General features: G+C 38.7%; 1 protein-coding gene across 7 annotated transcripts; it reads left to right on the plus strand.

The window, feature by feature from the left end:
- The first annotated feature begins 83 nt into the window (after positions 1-83).
- Positions 84-18920, plus strand: LOC114879099 (dynein heavy chain, cytoplasmic). 7 transcript variants are annotated; one of them, XM_029193661.2, is made up of 22 exons: positions 84-790; positions 1195-2807; positions 2879-3014; positions 3084-3457; positions 3696-3731; positions 4189-4260; positions 4333-7683; positions 7758-8152; positions 8215-8525; positions 8599-8687; positions 8880-8909; positions 9048-10194; positions 10277-10772; positions 10847-11462; positions 11548-12342; positions 12416-12617; positions 12761-12956; positions 13984-14101; positions 14175-14546; positions 14629-17391; positions 17474-17671; positions 17743-18920. In XM_029193661.2, the coding sequence occupies exons 1-22, from the start codon at positions 547-549 to the stop codon at positions 18175-18177; spliced, it is 13989 nt and encodes a 4662-aa protein (XP_029049494.1). In that variant the 5' UTR covers positions 84-546; the 3' UTR covers positions 18178-18920. The 7 variants fall into 7 exon arrangements, with proteins under 7 accessions (XP_029049494.1, XP_046144449.1, XP_029049492.1 ...); XM_046288493.1 differs by lacking the exon at positions 12761-12956 and adding an exon at positions 13414-13612 and having other exon boundaries at positions 1198-2807; XM_029193659.2 differs by lacking the exon at positions 12761-12956 and adding an exon at positions 13414-13612 and having other exon boundaries at positions 109-790.
- The last annotated feature ends 73 nt before the right edge of the window (positions 18921-18993 follow it).

Here is an 18993-nt window from a genome sequence, read left to right on the forward strand (position 1 = left end):
TAAATAATTACAAAAACTTCATTATAACAAGTTTACTCTCATAATTATACAGAGATGAAAATATTCCAGCTGAAAAACATAAAGTTCATAGCCAGACGCCAGTGCAATAGACGTATAAAGTTATACCGCAGTTCACCAAAATCCATAACTGCGAAAAGACCAGTTTTCGTTCTTTCGTGCGCATCTTCGCCCTGATTGGCGATACTCCCAAACGAAGTGAAGCGATTGGCGGAGAGTTCGCTACGTTCCCCCACCATCTTCCAATCTGCGCATCTCAGTTATGGACTCTAGTGAACTGCGGTATACGTAAAAATGTGTAATCATATTGAATTGAAGCTACATGAAAACTAGCCAAAGTAATGGATAAAATAGGTAGCAAGAAAATGGCGTCATTGCTAGCGAATCGTTACAGTTTGTAATACTTGTGCGCTGTAGTCTATGCCTGCTGTATCTCGTCATCATTCGTCTGACAGCTCATCCAAGAGCGGGGATCGGCCGATCACCCGCTCAAAATCTTAAAGATTTTGTGATACAGAATAACGTGGGATGGGTGACTCCTTGGACGGCTCCGGGGATGCGTCACCGGAGTCTCAGATTGTTACAGTCGTAGACTATTGGGCGTTTTCTAATTATTTAAAAAAGATCGTAACGGTCCTTCTACCCGATGAAGATGTGGTACCATCCCCCTTCAATTCCGCACTCGAAAATACAACCAATCAAGAATGTATAAAAAAATTCTTAAGTGACCCACAAGTGTGGGCACTTACTATACAAAGGAGTTCTACTAAAGGTATGTAAATTGATTATCTATAAATCAATTCGTTTAGTAGTGCGAATTTTGCACTCTGCCCTCCTCTGATATCCTCCATTGCAGCCTTTCGATACAACGGTACATTAAGCCGCAACAGGAAACGTATCCTGAAAATTAATGCGACGTTTGTCGTTGCATTTCAATTTGTTCCAAATATGACTCACTTCTGAATATAATCGATACATGTAACAGCATTATTACGTTGTTTTTCGTTTATACTCTTTTACTTATACATCTGTTTATTTCAAATACATGCCGGTATGCGTTATATCGTATTGGTTACGCTTTTATTTTCATAATTATTAAATTGAATTATTTATATTGAATATACAAAAAGAATAAACCTTAAATCATTTGTTACATTTTGATTTATTATTTTCCAGAAGAAGATAACAATGAAGCAGACGAAGAAAAAGAAAATGTTTCTTTCTATATCTCAAATGAAATTCATTTCAGTAGTCCAAAAATGGCCTCCTTAGTTCTAACAAAGCGTGCAGCAGTAGTTGAAGCTGATAAAACTATCCATTCGCAATTGCGTATAGTCACTTTTTCTGATGGACCACCGTATGAAACGTTGCATGCGATAAGTAAAACCATGGCTCCATACTTTAAAAGCTATGTGAAAGAAACAGGTCGCGCGGATAGAGACGGTGATAAAATGGCACCATCTGTTGAAAAGAAAATAGCAGAATTGGAAATGGGTTTATTGCATTTGCAACAGAACATAGACATCCCTGAAATTTCATTACAAATTCATCCTATTGTCGCGCAAATAATTAAACAATGCGCAGACGAAAATCGCAAGCCCAAAGTTGCTGACTTTGGCGATAAAGTCGAAGATTCAACGTTCTTGAATCAGCTACAAAATGGTGTGAACAGATGGATAAAGGAAATTCAGAAGGTTACCAAATTAAATCGCGATCCAGAATCAGGTACTGCTCTGCAAGAAATTTCTTTCTGGTTAAATTTAGAAAGAGCCCTACATCGAATACAAGAAAAACGGGAGAGTATCGAAATATCTTTGACTCTGGATATACTTAAACATGGTAAAAGATTCCATGCAACGGTTAGCTTTGACACAGATACTGGCCTACAGCAAGCCTTAGCTACTGTCAATGATTACAACCCATTAATGAAAGATTTTCCGATCAATGATCTATTGTCAGCTACCGAACTCGAGAGAATACGTACTAGCGTTCAACAAATCTTTATGCACCTGAGAAAGATAAGAAGCACAAAATATCCTATTCAAAGGGTATTGAGATTGATAGAAGCTATTTCCAGAGATTTAGGACAGCAGCTTCTTAAAGTCCTGGGCACAAGAAGATTGATGCACATTCCATTTGATGAATTTGAGAAAGTCATGAGACAGTGTTTTGAAGTATTTAATACCTGGGATGATGAATATGAAAAATTAACTGGATTGTTAAGGGATATCGTTAAGAAGAAGCGTGAAGAACATATGAAGATGGTATGGAGGGTTTCACCGGCGCATAAGAAATTACAAACTAAAATGGAGCATATGCGACATTTCCGTCGACAGCACGAACAGCTCAGAACAGTTATTGTTCGTGTACTTAGACCCACCGTTCGGCAAAATAATAATAATGCCGCGATGGAGAATCCAGATAACGACAATGTAAAGGTTGAATTTGCTTTAGATACAGCGGATGCAAACGCTATCAGCGAAGTAAATTTAGCCTATGAGAACGTAAAAGAAATTGATTGTCTTGATATCACTAAAGAAGGTCTCGAATCTTGGAAAGCTGCTGTTCATAGGTACGAAGAACGTATCGAAAGAGTCGAAGCAAGAATCACGGCACATCTCCGAGATCAGTTGGGTACTGCAAAGAATGCAAATGAAATGTTTAGAATTTTTTCTCGCTTTAATGCCCTTTTCGTAAGACCTCATATTCGAGGCGCTATTAGAGAATATCAAACACAGTTGATTCAAAGAGTAAAAGATGATATCGAAGCTTTACACGAAAAGTTTAAGGTATGATCAGCATTTTTAATTTCATCTAATGATTTTGCGAGTATCTATAAAAAGAATAATTATTGATCCAGGTTCAATATGCGCAAAGTAAATGCTGCAGGATGAGTACAGTCAGAGATTTGCCACCTGTTGCCGGTTCTATTATTTGGGTTAAACAGATAGATTATCAACTCACAATGTACTTAAAACGCGTTGAAGATGTCTTAGGTAAATATGAAAATTTCATAAATTTTGTAACAAATATCGATGAATTTTTCATTTATTCTTGTTTTGTAGGAAAAGGATGGGAAAGTCACATCGAAGGACAGAAATTGAAAGCAGATGGTGATAGTTTCCGCATGAAATTGTCGACTCAGGAAATTTTCGATGACTGGGCACGTAAAGTACAACAAAGAAATCTCGGCGTTACCGGGAGGATTTTTACGATAGATAACGTACGATCACGAACAGGCCGTGGCAATGTATTGAAATTGAAAGTGAATTTCCTTCCCGAGATCATTACATTGTCGAAGGAAGTAAGAAATCTGAGAAATCTTGGCTTTCGTGTACCACTTCCAATCGTGAACAAAGCGCACCAGGCCAATCAATTGTATCCCTTTGCGATCAGTTTGATCGAGAGCATCAGAACTTACGAAAGAACACTGGAAAAGGTATTATTTCGTGATATTTAACAATTTATGATTACAATTTATGATTTCAAAAATTGGTGCAATGATTTTAAAGAATTTTTTTTTTCATTACGTTTTACGACTACTTTCTTATAACATAAGCAGTTTTAAATTTTTAAGTACGAATGAGGGAATAGATACGATAGGGAATAGAGCCAGGTTAAAGGTACATATTAGTAATGCTGATATTTCTAATTCCTTGGATCTCCAATATTTTTAGCTTACCAATCGGAGTCCTCACTGCCCCGCACTGAAGGTAGTCATGTATGATGCTTTCAGGAGTTATGCATCTTGCCTATATTTGCAAATTATTATTGTATGCCTGCTTAGCTCTTGTAGAAAAATGTGTACTGCAAGATGATACGATTTTATTTTAGTAAATTGAACGGTTGAAAGAAATTAGTATAAAATCGATAACAGTATCAGTAGGAGAATCGTAAGGATGCGCGAGAATTCGTCCGCGCATTCAAAAGTTGCTTGTACTTGATATGATAATATTTTATATTTCTCCTTTTCTGTAATACTTCGGACGCAAATAAAAATTATCATATGATTTCTTAGCATCAGCTATGAACATGTAAAACTTTTGTTTGCATTTTCTTTTGACTGTATATTATTGAATGATAAGTCGTAATTTATGTCGTAAAATTGTATTGATATTGTGAAAGATAGAATTGTGTTGAACGATACTTCATCATTTATTTTCTTCCTAGATCGAAGATAAGGCTAGTATTATACCGTTGGTAGCCGGAATGCGAAATGACGTATTATCGCTTATTTCTGAAGTAAGTTTCAATCGTATCTCAAGTTTCTTCAGTCGTAAGTTTCATCTTAATACCTTGATTTTTTAAACGTAGGGAATCGCTTTGATTTGGGAGAGTTATAAATTGGATCAGTACGTGCAACGTCTTTCCGATGCTGTTGTTTCCTTCCAAGAAAAGGTTGAAGATCTCGTTGTGGTCGAAGAACAATTGGACGTCGACGTTCGGTCTCTTGAAACATGCCCGTATTCGGCAAACACGTTTGCTGATATACTTTCGAAAATTCAGAAAGCTGTAGACGAATTGTCCTTGAAAAATTATTCAAATCTAACGATATGGGTGTCTAGACTCGACGAAGAAGTGGAAAAGAATTTAGCAGCTAGATTAGAAGCTGGGATAAAAGCTTGGACTGACGCGCTTACTGGTCAAAAGAAAGAAGTGGACGTGAGTATGGATACAGATGCGCCATCTCATCCCACTCATAAACCTGGTGGCGATCCGATTATTCAGCACCAAATTCACGAAGTTCGTATAACAAATCAAACAATGTATTTATATCCGAGTATCGAGGACGCAAGATTCCAAATAATGCAGCAATTATTTGCATGGCAAGCCATTGTCACTTCTCAAGTTCGACTTCAAAGTTCAAGATATCAAGTTGGTTTAGATAAACTCGAGTCGGGTACTTACAGGAATTTACTTACAAAGTTACCTACTGGAAAACAGCCTTTGGAGGCAGCGTACGAAGCCGTTGAATCGAAAATGAAAGATGTTGCTGATTATGTAGATCAATGGCTACGTTATCAAGCTCTCTGGGATTTGCAACCGGATAATTTATACGGTAAATTAGGAGAGAATATAAATTTGTGGATGAAATGTTTAAATGATATCAAGAAAAGTAGAACAACATTCGACACATCGGATACCAGGCGCGAGTTCGGTCCTGTTATTATAGATTTTGCGAAAGTACAAAGTAAAGTGTCTTTAAAATACGATTCATGGCACAAAGAAACTTTGGGTAAATTCGGTACCCTTCTTGGCAACGAAATGGCAAGTTTCCATGTACAAGTATCAAAATCCAGGAGCGATCTGGAACAACAATCTATCGAAGCTGCTAGTACTTCGGATGCCGTTGGATTTATAACTTACGTCCAATCTTTGAAACGTAAAATGAAAGTTTGGGAGAAACAAGTTGACATATATCGCGAGGGTCAGAGAATACTGGAGCGTCAAAGATTCCAATTTCCATCATCCTGGCTTCATGTGGATAACATAGAAGGAGAATGGGGTGCATTTAATGAAATAATTAAGAGGAAAGACACGAGTATACAAACACAAGTTGCTTCGTTGCAAATGAAAATTGTTGCCGAAGATAAAGCGGTTGAAATAAGAACTACCGATTTCTTAAGCGACTGGGAAAGAGGGAAGCCAGTCGAGGGTCATCTACGACCAGACGATGCGTTGCAACAGCTGCATCTGTTTGAAAGCAAGTTCGCCAGATTGAAAGAAGAAAGGGACAATGTAGCGAAAGCTAAAGAAGCTTTAGAATTGCAAGAACCAGGTGGAGTGTCCACTAGCGAAGATAGAATGCAAGTGGTATTCGAAGAACTTCAGGATTTGAGAGGAGTTTGGTCAGAATTATCAAAAATATGGGCGCAGATCGATGAAACGCGAGAGAAACCTTGGTTGTCCGTTCAGCCGAGAAAATTACGTCAACAACTAGACACAATGATGGCGCAATTAAAAGAACTACCAGCCAGATTGAGACAATATTCCTCTTATGAATATGTTAAGAAGATGCTACAAAGTTACACAAAAGTTAACATGTTAATTGTGGAATTAAAATCTGATGCTTTGAAAGAGAGGCATTGGAAACAATTGACAAAGCAACTTCGAGTAAACTGGGTACTAAGCGAACTTACTCTTGGTCAAGTTTGGGACGTTAATCTTCAGAAAAACGAAGGAATAGTAAAAGACATCATCCTTGTTGCTCAAGGTGAAATGGCACTCGAAGAATTCTTAAAACAAGTCCGAGAATCTTGGCAAACGTACGAATTGGATTTAATAAATTATCAAAACAAGTGTAGATTGATCCGCGGTTGGGATGATCTGTTTAACAAAGTTAAAGAACACATCAATTCAGTCGCTGCTATGAAACTATCACCTTATTACAAAGTATTTGAAGAAGAAGCATTAACTTGGGAAGAAAAATTAAACAGGATCAACGCGTTATTCGATGTATGGATTGATGTTCAGAGGCGTTGGGTTTACCTGGAAGGCATTTTTTCAGGAAGCGCTGACATTAAAACATTGCTACCCGTTGAAACATCTCGCTTCCAAAGTATCAGTTCAGAGTTTCTGGGTTTAATGAAAAAGGTATCGAAATCTCCGATGGTGATGGACGTTTTAAATATTCCTGGCGTACAGAGGGCACTCGAACGTTTAGCTGATTTACTTGGAAAGATACAGAAAGCTTTGGGAGAGTATCTCGAGAGGGAACGCACATCGTTCCCACGATTTTATTTCGTAGGAGATGAAGATCTGTTAGAAATAATCGGTAACAGTAAAAACATTGCAAGATTACAAAAACACTTTAAAAAGATGTTCGCTGGTGTAGCAGCTATTCTTTTAAACGAAGATAACACCGTTATCACCGGTATAGCTTCTCGCGAAGGGGAAGAAGTGCTTTTCCAAAACCCAGTATCTACCGTTGATCATCCGAAGATCAACGAATGGTTGACTCTTGTGGAAAAAGAAATGAGAGTTACATTAGCATCGAGTCTCGCAAGAGCAGTACAAGACATCAAACAATTCAAAGATGGAAATATTAATCCTCAAGCATTTATGACATGGTGTGATAACTATCAAGCTCAAATTATAGTTCTGGCTGCTCAGATTTTATGGTCAGAAGACGTTGAAGCAGCTCTGCACGAAGCACAGAACGATCCAAGTAAAAACCCCTTGGAAAGAGTGTTACTTCAAGTTGAGGGTACATTAAATGTTTTAGCAGACTCTGTTCTTCAAGAACAGCCTGCTTTAAGGAGGAAGAAGCTAGAACATTTAATCAACGAATTTGTACATAAACGCACGGTAACAAGGAGATTAATTGCGAATAAAGTTTCCAATCCAAAAGCATTTGAATGGCTATGCGAGATGAGATTTTACTTCGACCCAAGGCAAACCGAAGTTTTGCAGCAACTTACAATACACATGGCAAACGCGAAATTCTTTTATGGATTTGAGTACTTGGGTGTCCAAGATAGATTGGTTCAAACACCATTGACAGATAGGTGCTATTTAACTATGACTCAGGCTTTGGAAGCTCGTCTCGGTGGTTCTCCCTTCGGGCCAGCTGGTACAGGAAAAACTGAATCGGTTAAAGCTCTGGGTCATCAACTGGGAAGATTTGTGTTGGTGTTTAATTGCGATGAAACATTCGACTTCCAGGTAAACGATAATTACAGTTATAATCATACGATAAGATATCAATAAAATATATTAATCATTAATGTATTTTTTAGGCCATGGGTCGTATCTTTGTTGGCCTTTGTCAAGTCGGTGCATGGGGTTGCTTTGACGAATTTAATCGTCTGGAAGAGCGTATGCTTTCTGCTGTTTCACAACAAGTGCAAACCATTCAAGAAGCGTTGAAGAGTCAAATGGAAGGGAAGAAGGAAGGAATGCTCTGCGTAGAGTTGGTTGGAAAACAAGTCAAAGTATCAACAGACATGGCGATCTTTATTACCATGAACCCAGGTTATGCTGGACGATCGAACCTTCCTGATAATTTGAAGAAACTATTTAGATCTTTAGCTATGACTACTCCGGATAGACAGCTAATTGCCGAGGTCATGCTCTTTAGCCAAGGATTTAGATCTGCTGAAAAACTAGCTTGCAAGATTGTACCATTCTTCAAGTAAGTTTCTTAAATTTATTTGTTTCATATACATTTCCATTAAACGCACAATATTTTTACAGATTATGCGACGAACAACTTTCTAATCAGTCCCATTATGATTTTGGTCTTCGAGCACTTAAATCTGTACTTATATCTGCTGGTAATGTAAAACGCGATCGTATCCAAAAAATTAAGGAAGGTATGCACAGTCGTGGCGAGACTAACATCGACGAAGCTTCAATCGCCGAGAATTTACCAGAACAAGAAATTCTTATTCAATCCGTTTGCGAAACTATGGTACCGAAATTAGTCGCTGAAGATATTCCATTGTTGTTCAGCTTACTGAACGATGTATTCCCGAATGTAGACTACTATCTTGCTGAAATGAAAGGTAATCCTTTATATTATGTTTTTACACCTTTACATTTCACCAATCTCATTTTTTTTCTAAAAATTGTTTACAGGACTGAAAGAGCAGATCAGGAAGGTATGCATGGAAGAATATCTTGTGTGCGGCGAAGGTGACGAACCAGGAGGAGTATGGCAAGAAAAGGTAAATGTATACCATAACATCGCGCATTGTACATACATATTCGTCATTTGCATTAGCTCGTCATTCCATTGTTAGAGATAGTATCATAGAGAAGGGTAGATTAAATGAAGAGATGGAAAATCTGTTTCTTTTGAAAATATTTTATGTAATATAGATAATATATTATTCATTGTTTATCATATGCACTCTCAGGGAATTGTCTGTGAGACCTGGGTAGAAAAGGTGAGACAAACCAAACTGATCAGCATTGCATGACCTGTACCTTTTCATTTCATAGATGGTTCTCCGTCTCGTAAATTCGCATGATTGTCGCACGATTTTCTTTCGATATTGGTTGTAATTTTAATATTTCTAACATAGGTACTTCAACTTTATCAAATTTGTAATCTAAATCATGGATTGATGATGGTCGGGCCAAGCGGTTCCGGAAAAACAACGGCGTGGAAAGTGCTTTTGAAAGCATTGGAAAGATACGAAGGAGTTGAGGGTGTCGCACACGTGATCGATCCTAAAGCTATCAGCAAGGAAACATTGTACGGCGTGTTGGATCCAAATACACGTGAATGGACGGATGGTCTTTTCACGCATATTCTTAGAAAGATCATAGACAACGTAAGAGGGGAAATTAACAAACGACAATGGATTATATTCGATGGCGACGTTGATCCAGAATGGGTTGAAAACCTGAATTCAGTACTGGACGATAACAAATTGCTCACGTTGCCGAACGGCGAACGTTTAAGTTTACCACCAAATGTTAGAGTTATGTTCGAAGTACAGGATCTAAAATATGCTACGTTAGCTACAGTTTCTCGTTGCGGTATGGTTTGGTTCTCCGAAGATGTGCTTTCAACAGAAATGATATTTGAAAACTACATGCTACGTTTGGAGAACATCCCACTGGAAGATGGAGAGGAAGACAATCTTAGCAAAAAGGCAGCAGAAAAAGATGATACTTTGTCCCCTGCATTGTCGGTGCAACGAGAAGTTGTTAGCATTTTACAAAGCTATTTCGCTCCAGATGGTCTGGTAGTAAGATGCTTAGAGTATGCCATGAAACAAGAACATATAATGGACTTCACGCGTTTACGAGCATTAAGCTCTTTATTCTCCATGCTGAATCAAGCTGTACGCAATGTTTTACAATATAATCATTCGCACACCGATTTTCCTTTGCCAAGCGAGCAACTGGAACGTTATATGCCAAAGTGTTTAGTGTACGCGTTACTGTGGAGTTTCGCAGGAGATGCGAAATTAAAAGTTCGATCCGATTTAGGAGATTTCGTTAGGTCCATCACAACTGTACCTCTACCAACTCAAAGCAATATTCCTATTATTGATTTCGAAGTCAGCATTCATGGTGAATGGTTACCTTGGAGTAATAAAGTTCCACAGATAGAGGTAGAAACGCACAAGGTCGCCAGTCCTGACATAGTTGTACCTACATTGGACACTGTAAGACACGAGAGTCTACTTTACACGTGGCTGGCAGAGCACAAACCAATAGGTAACGTTATTATATTATTATAAAAATAATAATGAAAATTGTATTATGGACTTTGCAACAATGTAGTGTATCTTTTTTATAGTACTCTGCGGACCACCGGGATCCGGTAAAACCATGACACTCTTCTCCGCCTTACGAGCTTTACCCGACATGGAGGTTGTTGGTCTTAATTTTTCATCGGCTACTACACCAGAGCTGCTGCTCAAAACTTTCGATCATTATTGTGAATATCGTAAGACACCAAACGGTGTTGTACTTTCTCCGGTGCAATTGGGCAAATGGCTGGTCCTATTCTGTGACGAAATCAATTTACCTGACATGGACAATTACGGAACGCAGCGTGTAATTTCATTCCTGAGACAATTGGTAGAGCACAGAGGGTTCTACAGAACGAGCGATCAAGCATGGGTTACTTTGGAAAGAATCCAGTTCGTTGGTGCTTGCAATCCTCCAACAGATCCTGGTAGGAAACCTCTTAGCCATAGGTTCCTGCGGCACGTTCCAGTGATCTATGTCGATTATCCTGGAGAAACATCTTTGAAACAAATCTATGGAACTTTCACGCGAGCTATGCTTAGGTATGAACAACATTAAAAATATTGAAAACCTTTTTAATTCACCGCTAAACCATTTCAATTGAAAATTATTACAGGTTAACACCTTCCTTGCGAGGCTACGCGGAACCATTAACAAATGCAATGGTAGAATTTTACTTGGCTTCGCAAGAAAGATTTACTCAAGATATGCAACCGCACTATGTTTATTCTCCACGTGAAATGACTCGATGGGTGCGCGGAATCTGTGAAGCTATAAGACCTCTCGATAATTTGTCGGTCGAAGGTCTAGTGCGTTTGTGGGCACACGAAGCTCTTCGCCTCTTCCAGGACAGACTCGTGGAAGATTCTGAGAGAACTTGGACCAATAAGAATATAGACACCGTTGCTATGAAACACTTTATGAGCGTTGACAACGAGAAAGCACTAGCTAGACCTATCTTATATAGCAATTGGTTATCTAAAGATTATGTACCAGTTAATAGACAAGAATTGAGAGACTACGTTAGAGCAAGATTGAAAGTATTTTATGAAGAAGAACTGGACGTGCCTTTGGTGCTGTTTGACGAAGTACTTGAACATGTTCTGCGGATTGACAGAATTTTCCGACAGCCTCAGGGACACTTGTTGCTTATCGGTGTTTCTGGAGCTGGCAAGACAACTCTGTCCCGATTCGTTGCATGGATGAACGGTTTATCCATATTCCAAATAAAGGTACACATTTATTACTTTTATCCATTTATCTGTAAACCAGTGGATTTATAATTAAATTTAATGAAAATTTATTTTATCTAAAAAGGTTCACAACAAATACACTGGGGAAGATTTTGACGAGGATTTGCGTCAAGTATTAAGGCGATCTGGTTGTAAAGATGAAAAAATTGCATTCATACTTGATGAATCTAACGTATTAGATTCCGGTTTCCTCGAACGTATGAATACTTTACTTGCCAATGGTGAAGTGCCTGGTTTATTCGAAGGTGATGAATATACAACGCTGATGACACAATGCAAGGAAGGAGCACAGCGCGAAGGTCTCATGTTGGATTCTAATGAAGAATTATATAAATGGTTCACTGGTCAAGTGATGAAGAATTTGCACGTAGTATTCACCATGAATCCTAGTACGGATGGACTTAAAGACCGAGCTGCAACGTCACCTGCATTATTCAATAGATGCGTGTTGAATTGGTTTGGCGATTGGTCAGACAACGCACTTTTCCAAGTTGGCAAGGAGTTTACCAGTCGGGTAGATTTGGAAAGACCTTCGTGGAAATGTCCGGATTTCTTCCCCTCTGTTTGCTCTTTAATTCCAGCGCAACCCTCGCATAGAGATGCTGTGATTAATGCATGTGTATACGTGCACCAAACTTTGCACAAAGCCAATGCTAGGCTTGCGAAACGAGGCAGTAGAACCATGGCTATCACTCCGCGTCATTATCTAGACTTTATCAATCATTTCGTGAAACTTTATCAAGAGAAGAGAAGCGATTTGGAAGAGCAACAGTTGCATCTAAACGTTGGTTTAAGTAAAATCGCTGAAACTGTAGAGCAAGTCGAAGAAATGCAGAAGAGTTTGGCTATAAAATCTCAGGTAAGATAGCTATTTGAGATATATTCTTTCCCCATAAGAACAAGTTTCTCAAAAATGTGAATTTTATTCGTAGGAATTACACGCAAAGAACGAAGCTGCAAATGCAAAACTGCGTCAAATGGTTAAGGATCAGCAGGAAGCAGAGAAAAAGAAGGTCCAAAGTCAAGAGATTCAGCAACAACTAGCGATACAAACAGTTGCTATTAATCAAAAGAGAGACGATGTTATGGCAGATCTGGCACAAGTTGAACCAGCTGTCATCGATGCACAGAACGGTAGGTATCATTTATGTTTCGATCATTTAATCATTGTAACGATTGCAAGTGATAAATAATTGCAATCGTTGCTCGCTTGTTTCATTTTAACCGCGTAAAACGTGTATCGCACCATGCCCTGAAACGGTTTGCAATGAGTATAGCTGTCAAGGGGATTAAGCGGCAGTATCTTGTCGAAATTCGATCGATGGCAAATCCTCCCAGCATTGTAAAGCTGGCTTTAGAATCTATATGCTTGTTACTTGAGGAAAATGCTACCGATTGGAAACAGATTCGCACTACCATTATGAAGGATAGTTTCATACCGACCATCGTCAACTTCAACACGGAGAACATCACGTAAGGAAATGATTATGGGTCTGCTGAATGTTGAATATTCGCGTGGGAATTTACCAAAGGCAGAAACGATACTATAACCGCTTGACATATATGTTATGTCTTTTTGGCTGAACACAGTATACTCACTTACGTACAACAAAAACGTTCTTATATGTCACCTGCATTGATTATTGTTAAAAAAGAATGTTTTATAATCAGTCACCATTAAACTAGTCGAGAAAAGAAATATAAGAACGTGACGTGATACGTAAATACTGTATGTGTAACTGTAAATAAAACACGTCGTGTCTTCTGATCTTTCTAACTTTATACAGGTGAACGAAATATGTATAATGCGCAGCCTGTTGCTGAGCTTTTTTTCTCTTATAACAGTGTCATATAACTTATCTAATTTTGCACATGCCTGCACCTATTATTTTTCTCTGTACTATACAAAGTCGTTTCGTTTTTCGTATAGCGGTGAAATCGATAAAGAAACAACATTTAGTCGAAGTTCGGTCCATGGCGAATCCGCCGGCGATCGTGAAGGTTGCGTTGGAGTCTATCTGCTTATTGCTCGGTGAAAATGCCAGTGATTGGAAATCTATCCGCGCTGTCATCATGAGAGACAATTTTATCAATACTATTGTCTCTAATTTCAGTACCGAGGATATTACGTAAGCATGCATTCACTGTTTGTTTTTTCCCTTTTAATAAACGATATGATACTTCGAGCGAGGGATCAGCGAACACGGTTCGTTGATACAACAGATCAACATTTTAATTGAAGAAAGAAAAGTGTATTACTAATACCCCGTTGTATGTATGTACAACTAATCTCTGTGCTTGCTGATCTCAAATTTAAATTGATGTCCAATATAATTCACAAAGCACAGCTATTACCTAAGAGCATGTGAACGAACATTGACAAATTTGTTACTAACCAAAATTACGTGTATAATACAGATCACTAAAATGTTTATCTATAACTAAACATATCTAATCGTTAAGATTACAGTATTAATTGTATTATTAAATATTCGTTTAGCGATGAGGTGAGAGAAAAAATGAAGAGTCGGTACTTGAGCAATCCCGACTATAATTTTGAGAAAGTTAACAGAGCTAGTATGGCTTGCGGTCCTCTCGTTAAATGGGCTACTGCACAGGTAAGTAAACTCAAGGCGACATGTAAATACATAATTTTAATAAGAAGTTACTAAATATTTGTTAAATTTTTAGATCGAATACGCAGATATGTTGAAGCGAGTAGAGCCCCTTAGGGACGAGCTCCACTCGTTAGAACGACAAGCTGAAACAAACATGCAAAAGGGCGAGGAAGTAAAGAATTTGATCGCTCAATTAGAGCAAAGTATAGCTTCGTACAAAGAAGAATACGCTCAGTTGATATCTCAAGCGCAAGCTATTAAAGCAGACTTGGAAAGCGTACAGGCTAAAGTGGATCGTTCTATCGCTTTATTGAAATCTTTGGTGATTGAGAGAGAACGATGGGAAGCAACTAGTGAAACGTTTAAGAGTCAAATGTCTACGATCATCGGAGATGTTCTGTTGTCATCTGCATTCCTAGCCTATGCTGGATACTTCGATCAACATGTAACTATTCCTTAAAAAGCTCAGTATTTTTACTTTTCTGAAACACAATTAATGATGTGAATATTTTTTTCCTTTTCTCCAGTATCGACAAAACTTGTTCAGTACTTGGTGTCAACATTTGCAACACGCAAATCTTCAATTCAGACCTGATATAGCGAGGACAGAGTATCTTTCAAATCCTGATGAACGTCTAAGATGGCAGGCCAATGCTTTACCCACAGATGATCTTTGCACGGAGAATGCAATCATGTTGAAACGGTTTAACAGATATCCATTGATCATCGATCCATCCGGACAAGCGACAGAGTTTATAATGAACGAATTTAAAGACCGAAAGATTACGAAAACGAGCTTCTTAGACGACTCGTTTAGGAAGAACCTGGAGAGTGCTTTGCGGTTTGGTAATCCGTTATTGGTACAAGACGTGGAAAATTATGACCCAATATTGAATCCTGTTTTAAACAGAGAATTGAGGAGAACAGGTGGACGCGTGTTAATTACTCTTGGAGATCAGGATATCGATCTTTCACCGTCTTTTGTAATCTTCTTGTCCACGAGAGATCCAACGGTAGAATTCCCGCCAGATATCTGCTCTCGCGTTACCTTCGTCAATTTCACTGTTACCAGGAGTTCTCTCCAAAGTCAATGTTTAAATCAAGTCTTAAAAGCCGAACGGCCGGACATTGACGAGAAGAGATCTGATCTGTTGAAGCTTCAAGGCGAATTCCACTTGAGATTGAGACAACTCGAGAAATCTTTGCTGCAAGCATTAAACGATGCCAAGGGAAAGATCCTCGACGATGATTCTGTGATAACTACGCTTGAAACTTTGAAACAGGAAGCAGCGGATATTAGTAAGAAGGTCGAAGAGACTGATAAAGTTATAGCAGAGATTGAAACGGTCTCTCAACAATATATGCCTTTGTCTCAAGCTTGTTCGAATATATACTTCACAATGGATAGTTTGAATCAAGTACACTTCTTGTACCAGTATTCTTTGAAAATGTTCTTGGACGTTTTCACCTCCGTTTTGTCTCAAAATCCAAGACTAACGAATATAACTGAACACACGCAGAGACTTTCAGTTATCACCAGCGATTTGTTCTCTGCTTGTTACGAACGCGTTGCTCGTGGAATGTTGCACACGGATAGATTAACGTTTGCATTATTACTATGCAGGATACACCTGAAGGGTATCGCCACGGAATCCACTTACGACAGTGAATTTACATTCTTCTTGCGAGGAAAGGAAGGCGTGCTAAACATTCGTGGACCTATCGCGCCTAATTTAAGCTCCGAACAACAAGAAGCCATGATGCGATTAAGCCTTAGACTACCAGCTTTCAAGAAGCTAGCCGAAAAGGTTCAAGAGAATACAGAATTCAACTCGTGGCTGCAATCACCTACTCCCGAGACCTGTGTGCCAAAACTTTGGGACGAAGAGAAACCGTTGACGCCAACAGGAACAGCCATGCATCAGTTGCTGATCATTCAAGCATTCAGACCTGATCGCGTGATAGCTGCTGCTACGTTAGTCGTTACTTCCGCCTTGGGAGAGACCTTCATGGCTGCTGCAGAATCAGAACTTGACTTTGCTTCTGTCGTTGAGAACGAATTGAAAGCCGCTGTGCCCGCTTTACTTTGCTCCGTACCAGGCTTCGATGCTTCCGGTCGGGTCGATGATCTGGCAGCCGAGTCAGGCAAACAAATAGCCAGCATTGCGATAGGGTCCGCAGAAGGATTCAATCAAGCCGATAGAGCGATAAACATGGCTGTTAAAGCTGGCAGATGGGTATTATTGAAAAACGTGCATTTAGCACCGCAATGGTTGGTGCAACTTGAGAAGAAACTACACAGTTTACAACCGCATGCCAGCTTCAGACTGTTTCTAACTATGGAGATCAATCCAAAGGTACCGGTAAATCTACTTAGAGCTGGTAGAATATTCGTGTTCGAACCACCTCCTGGAATCCGAGCGAATTTATTGCGAACGTTCAGTACCGTGCCTGCATCGCGTATGATGAAGGCACCAAACGAAAGAGCCAGACTTTACTTCCTTTTAGCCTGGTTCCACGCTATCGTTCAAGAACGTCTTCGTTATGCTCCTTTGGGATGGGCGAAACATTACGAATTCAATGAAAGCGATTTAAGAGTAGCTTGCGACACTCTGGATACATGGATAGAGACTACTGCTATGGGTAGAACTAATCTGCCCCCAGAGAAAGTGCCTTGGGACGCCTTAGTCACTCTACTTTCTCAGTGTATATACGGTGGTAAGATTGACAACGATTACGATCAACGTCTGTTAGCATCGTTCCTTCGTAAACTCTTCACTCCACGATCTTTCGAAGCCGACTTTGCACTTGTCGCTAATATCGACGGTTTGCAAGCAAATCAAAGACACATCACCATGCCGGACGGTACCAGACGCGATCATTTCCTCAAGTGGATCGAGTCACTGACCGATAGACAGACACCTTCCTGGCTTGGTCTTCCAAACAACGCGGAGAAAGTTTTATTAACAACCAGGGGAACGGATCTGGTGTCGAAGTTGCTCAAGATGCAGCAACTAGAAGACGAGGACGAATTGGCGTACTCTAACGAAGAATCTTTGGATACACCTAGAGAAGCAGAGGCTGATGGTCGACCATCTTGGATGAGAACGTTACATAATTCAGCCTCGACGTGGTTACAGTTACTTCCAAAGAATCTAGCAACACTTAAGAGAACCGTGGAGAACATCAAGGATCCTTTGTACAGATACTTTGAAAGGGAAGTTAACAGCGGTGCTAAATTACTGCAGGATGTAATTCATGACTTGGAAGATGTTGTTTTAATTTGTCAGGTATTCTATCAGTTAATTTCCTTTCTGTTATTTGTAACAGAAATATTATTATAAAATATGAACCGTTTATTTCTTGTTACAGGGTAAGAAGAAACAAACCAATTATCATAGAATCATGTTATCAGAGTTGGTTAAAGGTATTCTACCGGGTGGTTGGAGACGGTATACTGTACCAAGAGGATGTACCGTTATTCAATGGATAACAGATTTTAGCCACAGAGTATCGCAATTGCAAGAAGTATCACGATTAGTATCTCAAGGAGGGGCTAAAGAAATTAAAGTTCGTCTGAAAAATCTTTTCGTTTATTTTTATTATTGCTTGTTTTACAACGTAATATCTGTCGTTTTCAGAGTTTCCCTGTTTGGCTTGGTGGATTGTTAAATCCTGAGGCATACGTCACAGCGACGAGACAATGTATAGCGCAAGCTAACAGTTGGTCGCTCGAGGAACTTCAGCTGGATGTAACAATAGGAGACGGTGATAACATTGCAACGGACGATTGTTCGTTTGCTGTGACTGGTCTGAAATTACAAGGAGCACAGTGTAAGGATAATCAGCTGTATCTGACTTCGACCATAATGACCGATTTACCAGTTACCATGTTGAGGTGGATACGGTCTACCAGCGATGAAGTACGAAAAGGGAAATTGTCTTTACCCGTTTACCTAAACAGCACGCGTACCGAATTACTATTTACCGTTGATTTAAATATTGCTCCTAGTCAAGATCCTCACAGTTTTTACGAAAGGGGAGTCGCTGTTCTTACATCTACCGCTTTGAATTAATATTTTACGAATTAGCTAATTGTAACGTCTTCGAAAGCAAGTCTTTTGAGCGCAATTTAACGTATAACGATATAAAATTACTTTGAAACAACTTAATATTGATAGAATCCACGGGTGGGCAAACGAATATCTGATAGATAAGTACTTCATCTTTTCATAGTGTAAAGTTTCTTGGAGATATTTATTTATCTATTCATTTTTAATTATTTATGAAGCAACATTTTCAGGCATCCTGAACTTCGTTTAGCTAGACTAGTATCTTTTTCTTTTTAACGCTTTCAGTCGCGTAGTCGTTTGCCCGTGTCTCTTAACGTACTAAACAAATATATGATAAAGAAAATTATTTAATGCTTCAAATGGATTCTTTCTGCACAGCATTCTCTTCGTGCAATGAAATGAATTATTCTATTCTATGATTAGCATAATTGAAAATGATGCAAAACATCTGTTCAAAAGTCGATGTTTCGATTACGAGATTGTAACATATATAGTTTATTTAGTTTTGTATACGTTCAAAATTGAAACATTGCTTTCTGTAACAAAGTTGCATTACGTTTGCTTACGTGTAAGTACTAAAGTACTATAGAATTTACGTTACTTGAATGGCATCTAATAATGAAAGAAAGATATATAGGCATTACTAAAAAAAAAAAAAAAAATATAAAGGGAAAAACCGTTTAAATGCTCCGTACTTTTTTTTTGTACTTTGTTTTTGCGACCAATAAAAAAAAAGTAGCAACATATATTTCTGTAACTGTGCGATATTAAATATAATATTAATATTTAAAAGGTTTGAAGGGTTTATTCTTGTACGAG

The sequence above is a fragment of the Osmia bicornis genome, chromosome 13 (genome assembly GCF_907164935.1).
Source record: "Osmia bicornis bicornis chromosome 13, iOsmBic2.1, whole genome shotgun sequence".
In the NCBI taxonomy this organism is placed as follows: domain Eukaryota; kingdom Metazoa; phylum Arthropoda; class Insecta; order Hymenoptera; family Megachilidae; genus Osmia; species Osmia bicornis.

Excerpts from the sequence above, each read along its gene's own strand:
- LOC114879099 (XM_029193659.2), top strand. The coding sequence starts at position 547 with ATGGGTGACTCCTTGGACGGCTCCGGGGATGCGTCACCGGAGTCTCAG. Across the intron at positions 12,343-12,415 it reads GTTTGGCTATAAAATCTCAG|GAATTACACGCAAAGAACGA; the intron begins GTAAGATAGCTA and ends TTTTATTCGTAG. Across the intron at positions 17,392-17,473 it reads ATGTTGTTTTAATTTGTCAG|GGTAAGAAGAAACAAACCAA; the intron begins GTATTCTATCAG and ends TTCTTGTTACAG.